Source organism: Lynx rufus, unplaced genomic scaffold (assembly GCF_022079265.1).
Source record: "Lynx rufus isolate CCGP_SWC_20201006 ecotype Redwood Valley unplaced genomic scaffold, mLynRuf1.p SCAF_2, whole genome shotgun sequence".
NCBI lineage: Eukaryota > Metazoa > Chordata > Mammalia > Carnivora > Felidae > Lynx > Lynx rufus.
Window position 1 is genome coordinate 218,396,232 of NW_025814834.1, and position 24,549 is coordinate 218,420,780.

General features: G+C 44.4%; 1 protein-coding gene across 1 annotated transcript in view; it reads left to right on the forward strand.

The window, feature by feature from the left end:
* DNAJC11 (DnaJ heat shock protein family (Hsp40) member C11) overlaps positions 1–24,549 on the forward strand; it is a 70,884-nt gene that overhangs the window by 13,004 nt on the left and 33,331 nt on the right. The window contains exons 2-4 of the mRNA XM_047083371.1: positions 11,976–12,105; positions 15,210–15,283; positions 22,129–22,230. Of these exons, the coding sequence (XP_046939327.1) occupies positions 11,976–12,105; positions 15,210–15,283; positions 22,129–22,230 (306 nt within the window). The remainder of the gene's footprint in view (positions 1–11,975; positions 12,106–15,209; positions 15,284–22,128; positions 22,231–24,549) is intronic.

Genomic DNA, 24,549 nt, shown 5'->3' on the forward strand with positions numbered 1-24,549 from the left:
ACAATACAGTAAGAGTTCTGAGGGAAAAAATATTTCTGGGCAAGAATTCTATCCTCAGCTAACTACTTATCAAATATAAAGGCAGAATATAAGAACATTTTGGGGTGCCTGGCTGGTTCAGTCAGTAGAGTGTGCAGCTCTTGATCTCAAGGCTCTGAGTTCAAGCCACATGATGGGTGTAGCTTACTTAAAAATTTTTTTTTTAATTTTTTAATGTTTATTTATTATTGAGAGACAGAGAGACACAGAGTGTGAGCAGGGGAGGGGTAGAGAGAGGAGGAGACGCAGAATCTGAAGTAGGCTCCAGGCTCTGAGCCATCAGCACAGAGCCCAACGTGGGGCTCAAATTCACGGACTGTGAGATCATAACCTGAGCCAAAGTCGGTTGCCTAACCAACTGAGCCACCCAGGCGCCCCTCCAAAAAATTTTTTTTGAGATCTGCAAAGTCTAAAATATTTTTCCTCCTAGCCAACCTTTGTAAAGGAAACTACTGGAGGTTGAGCTTTACTAAAATAAAGAAGAAAACCAGGAAGGAGAAAGGGTGTAGGATACAGAACAGAAGAGACTGACTCAAGAAGATACCCTGGAGGATGGTGACAGGAAATCCTAGGATGAAGTTTGTCTAGCAGGCCTAACATTGAACACAATGCAGAGATCTCTGGGAGGGATACCTCTTAGGAAAAAAGAAAAACTTGGACTTGGTAAACTATTTTGTATTTTTGTAGTGAAAAGAGTATTACAAGTCTCTACTTATAAGTGCTTTACTATGAGGAGTTGGAGAAGAATCTGTGATAGATACCTAGAAAGCTAAAGCAAATGGAAAAAAGTTAGGCAGTTACTAACTACAGGAAAAATTAAAAGTAGTTCAGGAAAAGAAATAACAATCATAGTATCTGGTTCATTCAGCTTTGAGCTATATTTTCATAGTCATAATAAAAATTAAATTAAGTTTCAGGGTACCTGGGTGGCTCAGTGAGTTCAATGTCTTGATTTTGGCTCAGGTCATTATCTCATGGTTGTGAGGCCTAGCCCCAGGTCAGGCTCCTCGCTGGGTGTGGAGCCTGCTTGAGATTCCCTCTCTCTCTCTCTCTCTCTCTCTCTCTCTCTCTCCCTCTCCCTCTCCCTCTCCCTCTCCCTCTCTCCCTCCCCCACTTACATGCCTGTGCACTCTCTCTCAAAATTAAAAAAAATTGAAATGATGTGGAAAATACTTAAAGACCAATAAAAGTCACAAAAACAAAACCTCATAAAGACCTTTAAACAGAAAAAAAAAGACAAAATTATAAAAAAACATTTTGTCTATAATTTTTTTCTTTTATTTTTAAAAGTTTATTTATTTCAAGAGAGAGAGTGCATGTGAGCAGGGGAGGGGCAAAAAGAGAGGGAGTGAGAGGATCCCAAGCAGATTCTGCACTGTCAGCGCAAACACAACGCAGGACTCAGACTTAGGAACCGTGATCATGACCTGAACTGAAACCAGGAGCTGGACACTTAACTGACTGAGCCACCCAGGTGCCCCTATTTTTATTTTTATTTTTATTTTTATTTATTTATTTATTTATTCATTTATTTATTTATTTATTAACGTTTATTTATTTTTGAGACAGAGAGAGACAGAGCATGAACAGGGGAGGGGCAGAGAGAGAGGGAGACACAGAATCTGAAACAGGCTCCAGGCTCCGAGCTATCAGCACAGAGCCCGACGCGGGGCTCGAACTCATGGACCGTGAGATCATGACCTGAGCCGAAGTCGGACGCTTAACCGACCAAGCCACCCAGGTGCCCCATATTTTTATTTTTATTTTTATTTTTATTTTTATTTTTATTTTTATTTTTATTTTTATTTTTTTAGGTTGTTTTTTGTTTTTTGTTTTTTTTAAGTAAGCTGTATGTGGAGCTCAAACTCAGCCCCTAGATCAGGAGTCACACTTACCACCAGCTGAGCCAGCCTGGTGCTATGTACTTTTCATTTTATCCATGATGAGTATGTATACTTTTCTAATAAGAATAAACGTTTTTTAAAGGTAATTCAACTGGGGAAAACCTAGCACTTGACTCATTTCTTTAGTCTATTTTGACCAGAAGAATTGATGGCCATTTTTATCTCTATGCTGATGACAAAGCTTTTGTTCATATTTTTGAAATTGGTGTTTATTTTGTTTCATATCTTCACCCAGACTTAATATTCTCAGTCTTTGTCATTTTAGATATTCTCAAGGTTGTGTAGTGATACCTACTTTTGTTTGTAATTTGCACTTCCGTAATGACTAATAATATTGAATGTCTTTTCATGTACTTTTTAGCCATTACTGTATCACCTTTGGTTGAAGTTTCTGTTTAAATCTTTTACTCATTATTTTACTGGGTTTTCTTCTTTAGTTGTAAGAGCTCTTTGTATATTCTGGATACGAGTCTATTGAATACATCTTTTACAAATATTTTTCTTTTATTGTTCTGACAGGAAATCTTTAACTCAAGGTTACAAAAATGATCTCCTATGTTTTCTTTTTAGAAGTTTTATGGTTTTAGCTTTCACATTTAGGTTTGTTTTTTTTTTTTTTCATTTTTGAGGTTTTTTTTTTTTTTCAATTGTTTAAACTGTAAAATACAAATAACATAAAATTTTACCATCTTACCCGTTTTTAAGTATACAGTTCAGTGGTGGTAAGTGCATACATATTGTTGTGTAACCATTACCACCACCTATCTTTTAAAGTCTTTTCATCTTGCAAAACTGAAATTCTACCCATTACACAGTAACTCTCTACTCCCCCTCCCCTGCTCCCCGGCAAGTATTGTTCAACTTTCCTGTGATTTTTGACTACTCTAGGTACCTTATCTAACTAGAATCACATTGTATTTATCATTTTGTGACTGGCTTATTTCACTTAGCATGATGTTTTCAAGGTTCACCCTGGTGTAGCATATGTCAACATTCCCTACCTTTTTAAGGCTTAGTATTCCATTGTATGTTTTTACCACATTTTGTTGCTGAGCAATCCTCTGTTGATGGACACTTGGGCCGCTTCCATATTTTAGCTATTGTGAATAATTATTGCTGTGAACCGGGTTTACAAACAATCTGTTTGAGACCCTGCTTCCGGTTCTTTTGGGTATATGCCCAGAAGTGGAATTGCTGGATTATATGATAAATCTATTTTTAGTTTTTTGAGGAACTGCCATACTGTTTTCCACAAGAGCTATACCACTTTACATTCCCCCCAACAGTGTACATGGATTCCAATTTCTTCACGTCCTTGCTAACACTTGTTATTGTCAGTTTGGTTTATAATAGCATCCTAATGGGTGTGAAGTGATAGATAGCTCATTGTGGCCTTGATTTGCATTTCCCTAATGATTAGTGATATCAAGCATCCTTTCATGTGCTTATTGGCTACTCTTGTATCTTCTTTGGGGAAATGTCTATTCAAGTCCTTTGTCAAGTTTTGAATTAGGTTGGTTATTTTTGGTGAGTTTTAGGGGTTCCTCATATATTCTGGATATTAATCCTTTATTAAAGATATGATTTGCAAATATTTTCTCTCATTCTTTGGTGGTTTTTTCATTTTCTTGATAGTATCCCTTGATTTACAAAAGTTCTTGAGTTCGGTTTGTCTATTTTTTCCTTTATTGCCTGTGCCTTTGATGTTGTATCCAGGAAATCTTTGCCACGTCCAATTTAATGAAGCTTTTGCCCTATGTGTTCTTCTAAGAGTTTTACACTCATAGCTCTTATGTTTAGAGCACCCATCTATTTTTAGTGGGTAAACTAATAAATGAATCCAGCAAAGTTGCAGGATGTGAAGTCAACATACAAAATCAGTTGCATCAACTTTTATATTATGGTGTGAAATAAGGGTCTTACTTCATTCTTTTACATATGAACATCCAGTTTCCCCAAGCACCATTTGTTGGAAGAGCTGTCTTTTTCCTATTGAGTAGTCTTGACACCTTGTCAAAAATTATTTGACGTATACGTGAATTTGTATTTCTGGGTCCTGTGTCCTATTCTGTTGGTCCGTATGCCTGTCTTTATGCTAGTGCCACACTGTTCTGATTACTGTAGCTCTGTAGTAAGCTTTGAAATAAAGAAATATGCATCCTCCAACTTTGTTCTTTTTCTGGATTGTTTTGGCTCTTTGGGAGCCTTTGAGATTCCATGTGACTTCTAGGGTGGATTTTTCTATTTCTGCAAAAACTGTCTTTGGGATTTTGATAGGGATTGCCTTGAATCTTTTAGTTGCTTTGGGTAGTATTGACATCTTAATAATACTGAGTCTTCCAGTGCGTTGATATGGAATGTCTTTCCATTTTTTTATGTCTTCTTTAATTCTCTCAGCAGTGTTTCATAGTTTTCGTTATAAAAATCCTTTGCCTCCTTAGTTCCGTTAACTGGTTTTTTTTATGCTATCGTAAATGGACTGTTTTTCTTCATTTCCTTTTCAGAATGCTTATTTTTAGTGTCTAGAAATGCAGCTAATTTGTGTGTGTTGACTTTGTATCCTCCAGCTTTGTTGAATTCATTTATTAATTCCAACAGTTTTTGTGTGTGTGGAATCTTTAGTTTTCTTCATACAAGATCATACAATCTGGGAAAAGAGATTATTTTACTCCTTCTTTCCAGTTTTGATACCATTTATTTCTTTTTCTTACCTAATTGCTCTAGCTTGGACTTCCAGGACTATAGAATAGAAGTGGCCAAAGCAGACATCCTTGCCTTGGTCCTGATCTTAGAGGAAGTTGTTTCAGTCTTTCACCATTGAGTGATGTTCACCGTAGGTCTGTCTTCAGTTGTAAGAGCTCTTTATGCCTTTTATTATGCTGAGGTAGTTTCCTTCTGTTCCTAGTTTGTTGAGTGTGTTTATACTCAAGGGTGTTGAATTTTGTCACATGCTCTTTCCTCATCAATTGAGATGATCGTGTGGGGTGCTTTGTTTTTCTTTAATTCTCTTAGTGTAGTATATTATTATATTGATTGATTTTTGTTGAACTATCCTTCCTTGCATTTCAGAAATAAATTATACTTGGTCATGATGTGTAATAATCCTTTTAGAATGTGAAATTTTTATTTGCTAGTGTTTTGTTTAGAATTTTTGCATTGGTATTCATAAGGTGTATTGGTCTCTAGTTTTCTCTTGGTGTCTTTGTCCAGATTTGGTATGAGTTTGGAAGTGTTCCCTCCTTGATGTTTTGGGAAAGTTGGAGAAGGATTGATATTAGTTCTTCTTTAAATTTCTGATAGAATTCACCAATGAAGCAGGTAGGTCCAGGGCTTTTTTTCCTTTGTCAAGAAGTCTTTGATTAGTAATTGAATTTCCTTACGAATTATAGGTCTATTCAGATTTTGTTTCTTCATGATTTAATCTTGGTAGGTTTTGAATTTCCAGAAGTTTGTCCATTTTATCTAGATTTTCCAGCTTGTTGGTGGACAATTAAGTGTTCATAGTATTCCTTTATAATCCTTTTGTTTCTATAGAATCAGTCATGTTATCCCTACTTTAATTTCTGAATTTAATAATTTGAATTTTCTCTCCTTTTTTCCTTAGGCAGTCTAGCTAGAGATTTGTCAGTTTTGTTGATTTTTTTGTTTGTTTTTTGTGTGTTTTGTGTGTGTGTGTGTGTGTTTTGTTTTTTTGTTTGTTTTTTGAGAACCAACTTTTGGTTTCATTCATTCTATTGCTTTTGTATTGTCTATTTTATTCATCTCTGCTCTGGTCTTTATTATTTCCTTCTGCTAGCCAGCTTTGAGTTTAGTGTGTTCTTTTTCTAGTTTCTTAGTTATATATTAGGTCATTGATTTGTGATCTTTCCTGTTTGTTTGTTTGTTTGTTTGTTTTGTTTTTTAAATGTTTCTTTATTTTTGAGAGAGAGAGTGCAAGCAGGGGAGGGGTAGAGAGAGAGAGAGAGAGAGAGAGACAAGAGGATTGGAAGCAGACTCCAGGCCCTGAGATGTCAGCACAGAGCCCGATGTGGGGCTTGAACTCACGAATTGTGAGATCATGACCTGAGCAGAAGTCAGACACTCCGCAGAGTGAGCCACCCAGGCTCCCCTTTCCCGTTTTTTAATGCAAACATTTATGGTTGTAAATTTCCCCCTCAGCACTGCTTTCACTGCATCCTAGAAGTTTCAGTATATTTTGTTTCTTTTCATTCATCTGTTTTCTAATTTCCCTTGTGGTTTCTTCTTGGTTATTTAAGAATGTGTTGTTTAATTTCCACAAATGTGTGAATTTTCCAGTTTTCTTTCTGTTACTGATTTCTAACTCCATCCCATTGTAGTTGGAGAAGATACTTAGGTTACCTCTTTTAAAATCTATTGAGACTTCATTGGTGGCTTAATATATATCTTCTTGCTGTATTGAACCTTTTGTTGATACCCCAATCCCATCACCTTGCTAAGAGCCTTTAGTAGCTTTTATGCAGGTTCTTTATGATTTCCTACATACATGGCATCCCATCTGCACACATCCCAAAGTGTGTTCTGGTGTCACGAGTAGAATGTTCTATATATGTCTGTTAGATCTACTTGGTTTACTGTGTTGTCCCGGTCCTGTTTCTTTATTTCTGCCTGGTTATTCTCTACATTATTGAAGCAAGATAGTGCAATTTCCAACCATTATTGTAGGACTGTCTATTTCTCCTTTCAATTCTGTCAGTTTTTGCTTCATATATTTTGACGGTCTGTTATTAGGTAACAAATAGTTATAATTGTTAATATGTTCTTTCTATATTGGACCTCCTATGAATATATATTGTCCTTCTTTGTTTCTTGCAACCTTTTTTGATTTAGTGTCTATTTTGTCTGATATTAGTGGAGCCACCCTACTCTCTCTGTTACTATTTGCAGGGAATCTTTTTCCATCCCTTTACTTTTCACATATTAGTGTCTTTGGTTCTAAAGCTAGTCTCCTATAGACAGCAAATAGTTGGGTCGTGGTTTGTTTGTTTTTTTAATTCATCCTGCTAATCTCTTTTGATTGGAGAATTCAACCTGTTGAGTTTAAAGTAATTATTGATAAGGCGGGCCTTATTTCTGCTGTTTTGCTATTTCCTTTCTATGCCCTGTATCTTTTTTTGTCCTTTAATTTCCAAATTAGGGTCTTTTGTGTTTAGCCATTTTTTAATAGTGAAACGTTTTAATTCCTTCCTCATTTTTCACATGTATTCTGTTTTCCTTGTGGTTTAGTGTGTTAAACTACGTTTAACTTCCTAATACTCTAATTTGAATTTATACCAGCTTAACTTCTGTAACATACAAAAACTCTTTCCCATGCCTTGCAGTGATCGAGGTCATAGAATTACATCATTTTCTGTTGCATCTCCAAAAAATAACCTGATAATTGTTTTCCATAATGCATTAGCCTCTTACATGATGTAGAAACAAAATGTGAAGTTACAAGCCAAAGTTACAAAGGACTAGCTTTTAGTCTGACAGGCTTTTTTAATGTGTTAGTCACTTAAATTATTAAGAAAACAAAATGTGGAGTTAGGATCTGTTTTTGCGGTTAACACTAGCTTTTATACTTGCACTTGTCTTTAACCTTTACTGAGACCTATATTTCCTCATATGGCTTTGAGTTGCAGTCTTTCATTTCACTCCCCAGGACTCCCTGGAGCTCGCTTGCAGGGCAGGTTTAGTGGTAATGAACTCCCTTGGCTTCTGTGTATCCGTTTTTGTTTATCCGGAGGTCTTTGCGTGACCTCTTGTCTGATGCAAGATAAGGGTCCAGGTTCTCCTTTCTGTATGTGGATGTCCCCCTCTTTCAGCATCATGTATTAGAGACTATCTTTTCCCCCTTGAACCTTCTTGACCTCCTTGTCAGAGATCACGTGGCCATATGTATGTAGGGGTCGGTTTGTGGACTCACTACCGTGCCGTTGACTTTTACATTGGTTCTTTCCCCTGTACCACACTGTCTCGATTCCCATAGCCTTGTACGAAATCTTAAAATCCGGCCACATAAGTCCGCCAGTTGTTTTTCAGCTATTCTGGCTGATAAAACAACTAGGAAAGTAACATACCTTTTTGTTGCATAGCCTTTGTTTTTCCACATGAATTTTAGAATTGGCTTGTCTGTTTCTACAGAAAAAGGCCTGGTGGGGTTTTGGGTTGCGTGGTATCTGTAGCATGCTTTGGGAGAATGTGGCATCTTAATAATGTTGACTCTTCCGATGCACGAAAATGATTTATCCCTCCATCGTTTTCACTGTCAGAGTTGTGTTGTGGCTGCCCATGGACACGTCCTGCACGCACTCGTCCCGTCCATCCCTAAGCAGTTCGTGTTTGTGATGGTACTCTAAGTGCATTGTCTTTTTAAATTTTAGTTTTTAGTAATGTAGGAAAAAATTGATATTTGCATATTGACCCCATATCCTGTGACCTCACTGATGTCACTTAGCAGCCTTTTTGTAGGTGCTTTATGATTTCCCACATAGGTGATATCTGCAAATGCAGAAAGTTTAACCTTCTCCCTTGTAATCTGTATGCCTTTTAGTTTTGTGCCTTACCGCAGGAATTTCATTTTTGTCTTGTATAGCATCGATGAATCCAACCATTTCAACAGACCACTAAACTCTACAGTCAGGTCACAAAGGACCTTTCCACTGTGAATGTTACGATCACTAAGGCTGGATTTATAATAAATTTACTTTAATTAGAAATATAACCAGATGATTGACATGCTGGAACTTTTCAGACTTAAGGCACAGTACATCTCCTTACTTTATATAGGATTTTAGAAACAAGTGTGCAACTGTAGGTTTCATTTTTAATGATAGCAGATTTTGAAATGATACCAGTATTTTTATGATAAAGAGTTTATCATTTGTGAAATATTGAACCAGTGACCTTAGCTATTCAGATATGATGAAAGGCCCAATCTAACCTTTTATTGAACATGATATTTATTAAAAATGAAACTCCTCGTTTCTATTACTTAATCAATAACACATTAAGCCATTTATTAATATGATTACAGAAGGTCTTGCAGATTAGATATTCTGCCCCCTTGTCATCTAGTTTAACAACCAGGAAACATCAGTCTAAGCTAGAGTCAGCCAGATCTGTCTAATCATGCGCCTGTAACTTTTATGAGATACTGGAAAGAACACTTACAATTTGCAGAAAGAAAATAATCTGTAGTTGCTGTCTTGGAAGGAACAAGCCCCTTTTACATCATTACATAAGTAAACCTACCTGGAGAAGATCTATTTTATTTAGTTAACCATTACTTATTTGCTTAAAACAGTGAGGTTTGGTACAGGTGGCATATTGGTAAATGTGGCAAGAAATGCGTCGCATGCTTGATGTCGGCCAGGAAAGAAGCCTGTGGTAGGAGAAAGAAGAAAGAGCTGCAGAGTCGGGACTGTTGAGGCACATCTCTGCTATGGGGTCTCATGGTTCTTATTGAAACGGAGTGCCCATCTAGCAAAGGGCACGTGTCCTAAGTGAATTTTCAGAAACGAACTGCTTCCTGGATGAGCACTCCTGTTACCCTGTGCCAGTACCCCGTGTCCTGTTCCGGTCTCAGTGTGCGTGATGCCACGGGAATGTCGAGCTTCACTTGTGACAGGACAGCCAAGGACCCGGACCCCTTCGGAATACACAGCATTGTTGAGTGCTCTACAGGTCCCACTTCATTTACTCCTCACAGTAACTTTGAGGAGGGAGGTCCCGCAGTCCGCGGTTTCAAGTTGAGAAAACGAGGAAAAGGTTTTACAAGAGCCACCCTTTGTAAGCAAGCACCGTAGGGTCTGCTCTCCCCTCGTTGTCTCCCCATCCCTGAGACTTTGCAGATGAACGAGCTAAGGGTCCGAAAGCTCATTTGCCCCCAGCCCGTGTTCTTCACCACTAACCTCGGAGGCCGGTGGAGAGAAGGAAGGAAGGCAGCCGGCTACAAGTTGTTCAACAGTGTAACGCTCAGGGGCTGCCCCAAAGGGAGGGCGGAAGACTGGTGCTGGAACAGGGCAGACATCTGCCTGGCAAGGGGCTGCTCGGTCAGCCAAGTCTTTGACCCCCTTCCAAGAAGCTGCTGATGTAAAACTGTGTGCAAATGAGGCTCTGTCCAAACAAGCAGCAATGGTCTGTGTCTGGTTTAAAGGACAGGCGGAGTGTCTCGGGTATAGGTGTTTCTTTTCCGGATAACAGATCATGTGAAGTCAGAGCTAGTAGGGCTTGTAGAGGTCAGCCAGCCAGCCACCTCCCCGCCCAGACAAAGAAGCCGAGGGCCCGGAGGTGAAGGCATCGTCCTGATGGCACCGACGGGCACCAGGCCTCCCCACGGCGTCTCCTCTCGGGCACGTGTGACTGACATCTTACCAGTCACATGGAGTGTCTTTCTTTTGGAGTTCTTCAGAACTCCTTGTTTAAAACCTCTAGGGAACCTGCCCAACGTTGCTGGTTTTCTAACATCTGAAGAACTTAGTTTTGCATAAAGTGTTTAAATTTTGTGCCTGGAGCATCTGGGTGGCTCAGTCGGTTAAGCATCTGACTCTTGATTTCTGCTCAAGTCACGATCTCATGGTTCGTGACAGCGCAGAGCCTGCTTGGGATCCTCTCTCTCCCTCTCTCTCTCCCTCTCTCTCTCTTCCCCTTCCCCGCTTCATGCTCTTTCTCTAAATAAACTTAAAAAAATAAAAATAAATTTCATTCCGAAAAGTTATTACTAAAGTACAGTAAAGTTTTTCCTTTTTTCCTTAGTGAAAAAAACTCATTAGTCCTGGAACTGGAAGGTAATGAAAAGTTGTGGAAATTATAGAAAAATGTGGTCAAACGTTTTCCCTTGTTACCTTGATCCCTTGATCAGTCCCTGTACTGGTTCTCCTTGGGGACACGTGTTCTGAGGCCTGTTCCTAGTGCACTGTCAGCCCTGGCATTCTCACCGGGGACCTGGTCCCGTTCTCTGCCCGCATGGCTGGTTTTTTGGTCCCTCTGGTGTGTCATCGGCAACCCAGAAGTGGGCTTCTATTGTCAAAATGGTGAGAGGGTTGCCTCCCAAAAACAAAATGTTCTTTACTTGACCGGTCATCTGGATAGAGCTGCCTGTTCAGCATCACCTCGAATAGACCTAAACGGTCCCGGAGGCTGATATGAAATCACACAGAATGTTTCCCCAAAATAGACCCAAGGGGCTGGCCAGGTTGGTGGCTCGGTGTTCCTAGGGCCTCTGAGGGAGTTTGTGTCTGAGGACATCTTGGTGGCTGTGCGGCAGGCAAAGCAGAGTGTGGGTTTTATCCTCCCTGCCCCCCCCCCCCACCTTCTGTGCGGCTAAAATACACTCAGTCCATTGTACTTACTTGGTATCATCTGTTCTTCCCATGGTGCATGTTTTCCCTCAAACTGAGGACATGTGAGGACTGGGGAGCTGAATGCTTGGGGGGAGGTCTTCTGGGTTTGTGGGGGAGGGCTTTTGTTTCTATAGGATAGCAACGCATTTTTGCCCACTTTCTGTGCTCCCTTTTAGAATCAGAGATTGAATCGGAGGCTTGTGTTGGTTTTACAATTTTATTTGTGGTTTTTATGGGTAAATCTTCATCAAGGTTCCTTTGTCAGAAAACTGGATAAATGCATGGCCTTTCTGTCTGATGGTAGATAGCTTTTTTCCTGTCTGAACCAGTTTTCTGTTGAGAGTGCCTCCGCGTGATGTATTTCAAATAACTTGGGTTAGAAAGTAAGCGGGTCTCTGTGACGTTTTTAGTTTCAGCTCAGAGCACATTGAGCCAGTATAGAGACGCATCTGATAGCAGCATTTCCCAGCAAAACACAATTGCTGTTGATGTACATAATTGATCACTTTATTAACTGTGGAAAAAAGAAGCCTTATTGAAGCCATAAAGCATAACTTCATTATGTCCAGAATGTAGAAAGCAAACACATTGGAGAGTGGCTGACAGGTTCCCGTTTCAAGGCTGATTCTGATCACGATAATATTCAAGCAGCATTGATTGTTCTCTAACTGGATTTTTCTCTCCGTAGGCCTCCTCGGAAGAGCTGAAAGCTGCCTACCGGCGGCTGTGCATGCTTTACCATCCCGACAAGCACCGGGACCCGGAGCTCAAGTCCCAGGCGGAGCGGCTGTTTAACCTTGTGCACCAGGCTTATGAAGGTCAGCGGAGGGCCAGGCCTCGCGCACATGCCCTGAAAAGCAGCTGCTCGATTTTTAAGAGGCTTGATTTGTAGAGGACAGAAAGAGAGTCCTTAGAGGTGCATGAGAGAGGAGGTTAGGTTAGTGCTTTTTTACTGACAGGTCCTTTGAAAGAGTGGTAGTTTGCCCTGGAATCAATGTGTCCGGTCAGTGGGACATGAGAGTGTGAGCAGAGCAGACGGGGGCCGGGCTGCAGGGAGCACTCAGGCTCTAAATCGCTCGCTGGCTTTCTTCTAAAGGGAGCTCTTCCAGGTAAAAGGCTGATCGCTTCAGACAGGCCCTCTTTGTTCTCTTTTTTTATGAGAACATTCACAAGAATGTTTTTTTTACTTGAACATCATTTTATTGGCTCCGGAGCATTTGGTTAAGGAAAAGTTCTAACAAAAGGAAGAAAATGATGTTAGGAAGGCCAACAGGAAGTAGAATCAAGTAATTCAGGTTTTTATACTTACATCTTAGGTACTTCAGAAGGAAAATTTTGTGATGTAGCTGTGTATAAAATATTGAAGTCGGGGCGCCTGGGTGGTTCAGCCAGTTAAGTGTCCAACTTCAGCTCAGGTTCATGAGTTCGAGCTCTGCATCGGGCTCTGTACTGACAGCTCCGAGCCTGGAGCCTACTTCCGATTCTGTGTCTCCCTCTCTCTCTCTGCCCCTCCCCTGCTTGCGCTCTCTCTCTCTATATATATAATCAAAAATAAACATTAAAAATTTTTTTTAAATGTTAAAGTAACTGATGGGTTCAGTTTCTGTTGGAGATGGTGGAAAAGCTCTAGCAACATAACAGTGATGGTTACACGACACTGCATGCACCTAATGCCGCTGAAGTATACACTGAAAAGTGGCTGAAATCAATTTTATGTTATGCGTATTCTGCCACAGATTTATAAATAAAAATTTAAAAATATTAATGCACTCTTAGAATATATGCCAAGTAAAATAAGTTATTCATTCCGGAACAGATTGGTGATTTGCTCCTTAGTTAAACAGACCAAAAATTAGATAATGTGTTTCTTTATGAAATAAAGACTTCTCGTTGTTGGGTGCCTGGGTGGCTCAGTCGGTTAAGCATCCGTCTTAGTCTCAGATCATGATCTCATGGTTCGTAGGTTTAAGTCCCGCATTGGGCTCTGTGCTAACAGCTCAGAGCCTGGAGCCTGCTTCAGATCGTGTGTCTCCCTCTCTTTCTCTGCCCCTCTGCCACTTGTGCTCTGTCTCTTTATCTCCCTCTCTCCCTCCTTCCCTCTCTCTCAAAAATAAACATTAAAAAAAATTTTAAGCAATTTTTTTAACTTTTGGGTTTTTTTAATTTATTTTTGAGAGACAGAGCGTGAGTGGGGGAGGAGCAGAGAGAGAGGGAGACACAGAACCCAAAGCAGGCTCCAGGCTCTTGAGCTGTCAGCACAGAGCTCAATGCGGGGTCGGAACCCATGAACCATGAGATCTTGACCTGAGCCGGAGTTGGACGCTTAACCAACTGAGCCACCCAGGCGCCCCAACATTAAAAAAAAATTTTTTTTAATCTATTTTAAAGACTTTTTGTTACAGACATAAAAGCATATGCCATATTTCACTTTATGGTTTTATCAAAAAATTGGATTTTACTGATGAGGAAAACTCGGGCTGCAGTGCACGATCCACGTCTGTGGTCAGCATTGGGTCTTTAGCAGATTTAACTCCTGCTCAGAAGCCTGTTCCTTTTATCGTATCCTGTTGTCTGAATGGCTGTGTGGATTTTACCGTTGTCTAAATTACCCCCGTAGCCAGCTTGTGTTGTCCTGGAGATTCAGGGAAGAGTTAACAGAAAACCCGAACGGTTCTTGAGGAAGTGCTGTGGCAGCAGAGCCGCCCCCATGCTCAGCCTCATGGGGAGACCAAGCGAAAGCCGTGAACAGATAAGTCCCTACGAAATCCTACAGATTAGCCCAAGAAGTCTGCCTCCCACGTCTTCCAGTGGTCAGCACTTCTTTCTTCCCCGTTGGATTTGCGTATGGATGCAATCATTTACATCGTTTTTTTAATTAGGCCTAAAAATACATGGGAAGTCTCAAGGGAGAGAAGTTTCGAAGGTCTCGCACAGAAACTGGCAGAGGAGGTGAGGAAGGGAGCGACCACTGGCTTTCCTGACACTTGCATTCCGTTTGGATGTCCTTCCAGTAGCTCTGTCCCTCGCTGAAAAATCTTTTTCTGATGTACTTATTTAGGTGATGTGGCAGCCACCGTGGTGACAGGTGTTTGGGTCTTAAAATGATTTACAAAAAAGCAGAAGGGTATTAAATATATATATAGTAAATATATATAAAGCTTATTCAGACAGGCTCTGATTGTAGAAAAATCTGATTTTACAATCAGAGCCTGTCTGAATAAGCTTTAGAAACTGGAATTAACTCTTTCTTTCTTTTTGTTTGTTTGCTTATTGTATTTTTTTTTTTTTTGCTTATTTCTTTATTTAAATCCAAGTTAGTTAACATATAGTGCAGTAATGGTTTCAGGAGTAGAACCCAGTGATTCATCACTTACCTGTGACACCCAGTGTTCATCCCAACAAGTGCCCTTCTTAATGCCCGTCCCCCCACCCACCTCCCCTCCAGCAACCCTCGGTTTGTTCTCTGTCTTTGAGAGTTTCATAAGATTTGCTTCCCTCTCTGTTTTTATCTTATTTTTCCTTCCCTTCCTCTGTGTTCATCTGTTTCGTTTCTTCAGCTCCTGAAATTAACTCTTTCATCCTCAGCTACTGTATAGACTGTGGCAGAAACTTAACCAAATTTGTTAAAAAATAACTGTTCTCGAGTGGCCCGAGAGTGCAGCTTCCTACCAGGTGCACCTCACAATGAAGAATTGCTCGGACACAAAAAATCCGACATTTCTCATTTGTGTCCCACCTTTAAGCACATCCTGGACCAGATCAGATAGGCAGTTAGGGGAAAGATGCACAGGGGTGAAGAGTGTCTCTCGGTGAGATTGTGCTTGGACAGGGAGGAAGGGGAAGAGGTGGATTTACCTGACAATGTTTCCAGCTCTGAAAGGTGAATTCCGTGCTTTGTAAACGTATGATTTTTAATTTGCAGTGCTCAGCGACCCCCAGACCAGGGCCATCTATGACATCTATGGGAAGAGAGGCCTGGAGATGGAAGGATGGGAGGTAAGAGAACCTGTGCATCTGGCATCCCAGGAAAGTCTTTAAACATCTGCAGAGCACCAACCCCCTGATCCCACAGCCTGGGACCACGTGCTTGAGAATACTGGAAGCCGCCAGAGTCCCTTCCTGGCTTCATATTTCGGTGTAAGAGATGACTTCTAGGCTTGGCTATGCCTCTGCATACCTCCGTGTGCTCAAGCAGGTCAGCCATCCAGCTTGTCCTGTTTCCTAACCTGTCAGGTAAAAAGCCAGGGGCGTAGGCTGTACCAGTATTTTCTAACCCCCGGGAGGGAACAGGCTGGTTGGGGGTCTGATGGAAGACAGTTTCCGTAGGTGTGCGGTTCTGTCTCCACACGCATTTCCTGCCACCCTCCACCCTTCTGTGCCGCTCCCTCCGCCCCAGGTTACGAGTGACTGCATTTGGGACGTGTTTGTGTTGGTAATGTGCTGTACGTGTGAGCAAATGGAAACACAGAAAAGTTGACAACTACTGGATTGAATTGCCCAGGAGGAAAAATGTTCCCCTGGCAGCCATGCTGTGTAAAAACAGTTACTCACATTCACACAAGCTTCTGTTCTCCCTTTGCTCTGTCGCTGACTAGTCACAGAGCCTCGAGCAGGTCCATGTTACGAGTGCGGGGAGGGGGAGGGGCGGCACGAGGATCAGATGGGAAGATAGGGGAAGATGAATACGAAAACCAGGGGGAAAACCCTTAAGTTGCTGTAAGAACATATAGGTGTTAGTACTTAATTTCATTAAAGAAACTTGGGTTTTGACGCCCCAGAAATTGTAGGAGGCTGTTAATGTTAAATTGGCCATTGTTGATTTCTTTCTCATCACTGTATAAATCACCCCTGATGTTCTTTTGGTATTGAATCTCAAGCCTGTAAGCCTGTCTCCTCTAACTAGCATTAAAACCTTCTACAGACCGTGGGATAAAGAGTACAAGAGAAGCGAGACAGCTTCTGGTTCCCTTTCCACTGCTGCTTAATATTGGTGGCTTGTGGGCCATGTTCCACCCGTGGCCATGTTTTGGTTGCCCACACAACAAGTTGTAGTCGCTATCATTTAAAACTCGGGACGTTTTGCATAAAAGTCCGGATGTCTGTCTTCTCTTGGAAAAATCAGAAAATCTGGTAGCAGTGTATCTGACTTCCCCTGCGAGGAACAGCAGTCCACCAGATCTCCTGAGCCTCTGCCCTGTGGGCAAGGCTGTGCCGTCGGCCCTCCCGACACTTAGCACCTCCCGTGGTCTTACATCGGGCCTGCCCTTCATCCGCGTGTCCTGCCTGGCTCCAGCAGGCAGTCGATTTCTGGCCTTTGGTTTGATGGAAATAGCAGTGCTTCAGGTCACATTAGCTCATCGTAGCAAAGCGTTAGGTCTAATAGCTAAGCATTTTTTCATCCTAAAAGGAAAATAGAATCTTGTTGTATTTACTGACTTTCTCCTCACCTTGTGTCCACCACGTTCAAGCTCCCTTGTTTTTTGAAGACGTGGGTCGGTTATAGTGTTTCGTGGTAGCAGTCAGCGCCGCAGAAAGGCTGCAGACTTCTCTTACATGCCCCTCCCTTCAGAGTCAGGGTTGTTCATTCCCAGCAGCATCATCCCAACTAATGGAGCGGTGGGGTAACATCTTCCTGGCAAAATATTGTGTGGTTTCCTATCACCAAACCAAATTATCTCCCTATTAGCAACAAAGCAAAACCGCATGCACAGTAGTGATTATACAAGTATGTAGGCAGTCATGGATGGTGAATGGGTAAGTTTTTATATGCATATATTTTAGTAAGCTACTTTAAGAAAATCAAGTTCTCATCGATCAGAATTGGCTTTTTTTGCATTGATTCTAAGCCTTCACTGAATATAAAAATGACTTCAAGGAAGAACACCTGAAGATCCCCTCCCAGATGTGCACTAAGAGATGTATCCGTGTCTAACACATGAGGGGAAAATTGAGCCCCTCATTCAGGCTGTGAATGAAGAGTCTCAGTGAACTCTGGAGCGCTCTGTGGGGCTGGCATCGCCACTCCTAAGAGGAGACCCCTCCCGCTGCTGGCTGGTTCACACGAGGACTCTCCTGCATCAGTCAGAGCTGCTTCCCCAGGGAGGAAGCTGAGTTCCCTTCATGCTGTTGCTGGTGTTATTTTCTAATTGCTGATGGTATCCATTTGCCCCACATCTGTCAGTCTGAACAGATGGGGTAGTCGCCAAAGGGTGCTGTCAGAATCCTAGCGCCTTCAGTCCAGAGATGTAAGAGCCCACCCCAGGCGTAGTGGCCACTCCCTGTCCAGCAGAGGGGTCACCCCCTTCTTTTGGTGGCCGCTGGGGAGCAAATGGGAGCTTGTTCAGGCTGCACTAAGTATCCTACATTCAGTCATTAGGTAAGTTTTCATTCCTTGTTTTTGTCTTTTTCTTAATGTTTATTTACTATTGAGAGACAGAGACAGAGCATGAGCATGGGAGGGGCAGAGAGAGGAGGAGACACAGAATCCGAAGCAGCCCGAGGCGGGGCTCGAACTCACAAACCACGGATCATGACCTGAGCCGAAGTCGGACACTCAACTGACTGAGTCACCCAGGCGCCCCCCCTTGTTTTTGTCTTTTAACCTTCAAGAGGCTTTGTCATTCTCTGGCAGGATTCCATGGGAACGAGATGCAGAGGTTCAGGCACACCCACATGCAAAGCCAGCCCTTTCAGTTTTCCAGGTTGGTTAGCGGGTTTGTGTGGATACCCACATTGGAAATGAGATTGGCTTCAGAGTGGCAAGGCTCACCCTGAGCTGGGAACGCTTGGTGGTGCTCAGTCTGCTAACAGCTCGCCAGCGGAATGGAGAGCACCTGCCTCAGTAGCCCTGGCAAGACAGTACATCGTGTCCTTTGGCCCAGACTGTTCACTGTCTACTTTTGTCTGCAGCCCCTTACTTTGTCCTTATTTCACTGCTTCCACTCTCTTAGACGTCAGTCTTACCTTGTCTAAGAAGGTAACCTGCATTACCAAGAGCTACAGTGTGGCCAAGATCATGAAAACAAAGGCTTGAAAGCTCTGACAGACTAAGGAGACAGGATGACTGAATGCAGTCCCAGAGCCTAGACCGGATCCCCGAACAGACAAGGGATGCGAGTGGAAAAACTGGTAAAATCCAGAAAGTCTGAGTTCAGTTCACGGTAGCACACCAAGGTTGGTTTTGAGATTTGGCAGCCGTCCCGTGGTTACGTAAGGTGTGAACATCGGGAGAAGCTGGGCGAAGGGTGTACAGGAACTTTCTGTACTATCTTTGTCGTTTTTCTAAAGTTCTAAGTAATCTTCTAGAATTATTCCAAAACAAAAGTCAGGTAGCTAGAATCAGAATTTTCAGACCAGACGGTACCTCGGGAATCCTGTAGTTTATAGCAGGGATCTGAAGTGAGAGATCAGGGGACCCCCGCTGAGGCCACCAGGAGGTCAGAGGCAGTGTGGGACAGCCTGCTTTTCGCCAGGCTGCCTTGCTTTTCAGGGTCCCTGTCCCCTCTCCCACAAGGGAAGTCAGTCTTCCTGGCTAACGCAGGGACAGAACTAGTTGGTGAATGAATGGATGGTTAAGGCGAACAGTCCAGGTGTGTGGATTCACGGGCTGCACGTGATACGCTCTGTCATCGAGAACGTCTGGTATTTACCAGCTGTAGTGCCATTCGGGAAGGTGTGCTCCTGGGTGCACAGGAGGGCACATGTCTGAGGGTGACCAAGATGGAAGACGGCAACCTGCCCCTAGCCTGGTCTTCCTCCGTCCCCACCAGAGTGCACGCCGTGTGAAGGAGAGCATAAAGGCCGGGGGCCTTGGAAGCTGGAGCGAGATGCCCTGCCCGGCCCCTCACTGCTCGGGAGGTGCCAGCCGTCCTGACTTTGCAGTTAGCTCTGATTATGCGCCAGCTCTTTGCCAAAACTCCTGTAAAATTGACTAGAAATGGGATGACTTAACCCCTGTGGAGCATCTGCCTCTTCAGTTCACCAGGGAGTGTGGGAGAGGGAAAGGGATTTGTACCTATTGATCCAGCCGGTAGAGGTGAGGCAGCTGTCGAGTTTTTGAAAACAAATCTTGTTCTGCTCTGGCCTCTGTGGAGCCTGACACTTTCTGGTCTTAATTCCTGGAATCTTACGAATCTATTTTAAAAATACCAATATAGGGGCGCCCGGGTGGCGCAGTCGGTTAAGCATCCAACTCTCGGTTCCGGCTCAGGTCACGATCTCTCCACCGGTTTCGTGAGTTGAAGCCCTGCATTGGGCTCCGTGCTGACAGCGCAGAACCTGCTTGGGATTCTTTCTCCCTCGCTCTCTGCCCCTCCCCCACTCGCACTCTCTCTAAATAAATAAATAAACTTAAACAAAAAAACAGTATAGAGGCACATACACCACATACACGGAGTCGGTGTCGCTGGGTAAGTCTGGCTGGTCAGACTCGTGCTCAGTCTGCACTCTCAACACCAGCGTCCCGTTGGGCAGACTACTCGGCGTGAAGCCTTTTCGTCCAAGTAGAACAGCCCGGTTGCTCCGGGACCCGTGGAGGGGGCTCTTCCGCTTCCCATCCAGACCCCCTTGGCCGTGGTAATGCGTCACGTAGGTCGCCACTGGTAGGTTCCATAGTCACAGGCCCACCAAATCTGGGTCCCAAGGTCACAAAGAATTCCTAAAATATTTTAAATCCTTTTTTCCTGATCCATCTTGACCTTCACGGTTAAATGGAATAGTTGATTACTTACATTTCCCTGAAGCTCTCTTGTCTTTATTTTCTGTGATGAAGGGAGAGGCTGACAGGACGCAGCGGGGGGGGGGGGGGGGGGGGGGGGGATGGAAACTGAAGCACTGAGCCTCACTTCCGCTCTGTCCAGGGCAGGGACTTCGGGTGGGTGGGTGCCTCACGCCCTCAGCTTTGGAGAAGTAGGTGAGTCAGTTAAATACGACCGAGGGTGTTGTTGTGAGGTAACGAAGCAGTCACTGGCGTGCCATTTAGGACTTTCATTTGTTCTTGGATGGTTTTTAAGTGTTCTATTTTATTTTTGAAGTTTATTCATTTGAGAGAGAGCAAGTGCACACATGACTGGGGCGGGGGCAGAGAGAGAGAGAGAATCCCAAGCAGGCTCCGCACTGTCAGCACAGAGCCCGACTCGGGGCTTGATCTCATGAACTGTGAGATCATGACCTGAGCCGAAATCAAGAGTCAGACGCTTAACCAGCTGAGCCACTCGGGCGCCCCGTGTTTTTAGGAATTATTGACTACATCTGGTTATTAGAGGCGGAAATGCTGTTTTCCTTATTTTTTCCTCTTTACTTCCTGAAAGCATAGTAAACACATTTCTCAGTATGCTTTTGGCTAAGCCAGTTTTTGTATTTATTTTTCTATATTGCTGAATGATAAAATAAAGGGACACAGAACCTAGAACGTGACCCGGTTTATGTGAGAATGCACACACACATACATGTATGTACAGAGGGTGTCCAGGAAGATGCATTAAAAACTAGATGTCGGGGGCACCTGGGTGGCGCAGTCGGTTAAGCGTCCGACTTCAGCCAGGTCACGATCTCGCGGTCCGTGAGTTCGAGCCCCGCGTCAGGCTCTGGGCTGATGGCTCGGAGCCTGGAGCCTGTTTCCGATTCTGTGTCTCCCTCTCTCTCTGCCCCTCCCCAATTCATGCTCTGTCTCTCTCTGTCCCAAAAATAAATAAAAACGTTGAAAAAAAAAAAAAAAAAAAACTAGATGTCAGCCTGGGAGAAGGAGGATGGTGGAGAAGAGGGAGTGAGCTATAGGCCAATTGTACTTTTTTCCTTTATATCCTTCTGTACTATTTTGATTTTTTGCTGTAAGCATGTATTTTTTTAAACAATTTTTTAAACTTGTGATTTCCAGGATTGCTTCTTCTCACATCACCTCCCTTTTTAGCTGTTCTGTGAGCAGCCTCTCGAGGCGCCTCTGTGTTTCTCCCACTGATACAAGGAATGTGCTCTCTGGGTTTGTCCCCCACCCATCTCATGACTTTGTCGGCCTGCCCCCACTCTCGGTGTTTCTCGCAGGCCATGGCATCCTGGACCCCTAGAAATCATGTGGTGCAGTTCCCTCTTTCAGAGATGTGGGGCCTGAGGCCCACGGTGGCCTTTTCCTGCCTCTTTGAAATCTCCATTTTGTGATGAGCTAAGAAAAGCCAAAACGGAACGCCTTATTTTCTCATAGACTTGTCATTGTGCATCCCTGAGTAGTATTGTGGCCTGCCTTTTGGTACCTGAGTACTGTTTTATGCTAAGGCCCATCTGGCATCATACATTCTCAGGGTCATATCATATTGAAGGGGGAAGAGTCCCACGGTATAAAAACGCCCAGGCCTGATGGCCGAAGCTCAGAAGGCATCTCCAGCGATGGCTCCAGCACCCTGGGGAGAGATGACAGGGCAGTTGTGAGCACCTTCGTCCTCTGCTTTCATCTTCAACATTTATTACTGGGCTGGGACTCATTAGGAAATTTAGACCACGAGACTTAAGGCGACGTATTCTCTGTAAGATTCCTGCAGCGTCAGAGAGAAGTTTACCGAAACGAAGGAAACCACGCTTACGTCTCTCTGGAGAGCTGAGGGGAAGCATCGCCTTGGGGATGATCGGAGGGCAGAGCTGAGCGGATACGACCGTGAGCCTGAGCTCACCAGGGCCTGGGTCCATGGGAGAAAGGCTTGTCGGGGTGTCATTGCTGCTCTCGGAATCCCAGAGCGAGGAACAGCCGGACCTGGGCCACGCGAATGTGCCGCGTTAGCGATGTCCACTCTTGGTGTATGTTTTCCTCGCTTTCTGGGTCCTTAACTGCCTCTTCCTCCTGACTGTGCCTGCAGGTTGTGGAGAGGAGGAGAACGCCAGCTGAAATCAGGGAAGAGTTTGAGCGGCTGCAGAGAGAGAGGGAGGACAGGAGGCTGCAGCAGCGCACCAACCCCAAGGTAAGCCGGGCCCGCGGCGGTGAGGATGGCGTAGGCCTCACTGCCAGGCGGCAGGCCTGAGGTCAGTGGTGAGAGCGGACCGAATTGGTGGAACAAAATTGTGCGTATTTTATCTCAGAGCAGCCTCTTTCGGGAGAGCAGCTCCTGGTGGCTTTCGGCTCAGGACCTGGAGAAAAGTGTCTTGAACCCTTGAACCGTGTGCAGGGAAGACCAAACCCATCCCGAGCTGAGGGGACTTCCCAGGCGGCAGCACAGGAAAGGTCCCTGAGGCCCTTTCCTGCAGTCGTGCCGCCCAAGCCCTTGGTGGGTGACAGTCAAGGAACACTGTCAGCAGCCACCTGACCCTGCTCCAAAGCAGCAGGACTCCCTGCAGCACTGGGGGTGTGGGATGTTTCCAAACTGCCTTACGCAGGGCCCCGGCTCTGATCTGCCTGGACACCGGTGCCCTGGACACCAGTCACCAGGCTGTTCTGGCAACGAGGTGACCCCCTTTAACAGCATCAAGTCCCCAAGGGAGTTTGAGTCCCGTGACCTAGTGATGGGCCCGAGTCTGAGAGCTACTTTTCGGTCCTGTGGATGATACCTTCTCCTCTGATCTGTTAGAGAAGCAGATTGTCCAGAGCGCACGCGCCAGCCCTGTGGCAAATGGGGTGTCTCCGTCAACTTGAGGTGCCGGTTGTGTGAATGTCTAGTCGAATGTGGCCCCGGTGTCCTGTTCGGCTGCACTTGACAAGGGCCCTCAGCAGCCGGACTCCCTCAGTGTGGCCCGATGGCCTGGCAGGCAGCCTGAGATCTCCTAAAGAGAAAGAACAGAGGCTGGCTTACAGCCCGGGCATTGTGATAATATGAACTTCTGATCAAGTACATTCTAGAAAGGGGAATTTTTTTTCAAGACTCCTACAGCGTTTAGAGGACCGTATCTTCAGAACACTCCCATCTATTTGAAGCCTGCATTTCAAAGTATATTTATAAATGCCGACACCTCTCCTTCCTGCCCAGCCTCCCTGCAGCAGATGATGGCGTCAGTGGTGCGGGGCCGTCTTACGGTCGTAGGAGAGCGGAGAATCGAAACGCTGGCTGAACCGACTCGGGGCGGGTGACACGGTGGGGAGCACCAAAGGTCTCCGCGGCGCCCTGAGCCGTGCTCGGGGGTTCCCTTCGCGGAGCCAGTGCTCAGGGCCACGCGCCGCGGGAGGTCTGGTTTGAAAGTCGGTGTCGGCAGATGGAGTGAGGGTTGAGGAGACGGGGTGGGGCCTGGCGGGAGCAAGCTGTTGCTGTGGAATCTTTGCCGTTCTGGCTGGAGTTATGCTGCATTCCGAGCAATGAAGGGGAAAGAGAACGTCACAGTAGCCTGAGCCTCCGTGTCCTGCGATAAAATTGGCCATCTGGGTGCGCGCAGTGATTGCTTATTGGGATTCTGTGGAAACGTGTCTCCGGGCCATGTTTCCGTGGAATGAGAGAGCACAGCTGTGACCATTTCACACAAGCGTGCGAGTTATTGTAAAATTCCTAATACTTTGCTACTTCCATAAACTGCTTCCAAATAAATAAGACATTTTCTAACCAGAAATAGTGAGTGATAACCAGATGTTTGGCCATGCAGCATTTTGAGGAGAGCTTTTATTCCATTTCTGAGGGTTTCGCTTTTCATGATGAGTGGAAAGGTTTGGGATGTTCTCATCCTAAGAAAGGGGAGATCTCCTCTCTTAAGGCCACAGGGGAAGGACACTGCCGATGTCCATCGGGCTCAGCACCGACCTGTTGTCACAGGGGACTGGCAGGCGAGCACATTTGTGGCACTGCTGTCTGAGACTTGGATGGGCATTTCTCTCCGTTGTTACCAGTAAGAGTTTGTTGGGCGGGGATCTGCCGGTGGGATGTATGTATGAGAACGGGCAAAGAGGTCAGGTGGGAAAAAATGGTAGATGGGAAATATTCCGACACGGTGATGTGGGACCCGAAGCAAAGCGCGTGACCTGTGTTTAGTTTTCTCATCTGTAAAACGAAGCCGCCTGACCTTCCTGACTACCGTGCCAAGTTGGGAAATGATTGAAACAATAGGAAGTAGGTGTTAATTTATTGGAAACAGACAAACGTGCTGGGTCAATGCAAAGTGGTACTCATTAGGTACCATTGAGGTTAAGAACTTTTGTTTTTGTGTCTCCTCCAGCACTGCATGGGAAATATTTGGTTTGGTCAGGTAGTTCTGGGCCCATTTGGGTTTGGATGGGGTCTGGCAGTTGGGATTTCAAAGTGGCCCTCTGACAACACCGTCAGCCTTCTCCCGTGGCCTTGGCCTTCTGGTGTCTCAGTGTGGCC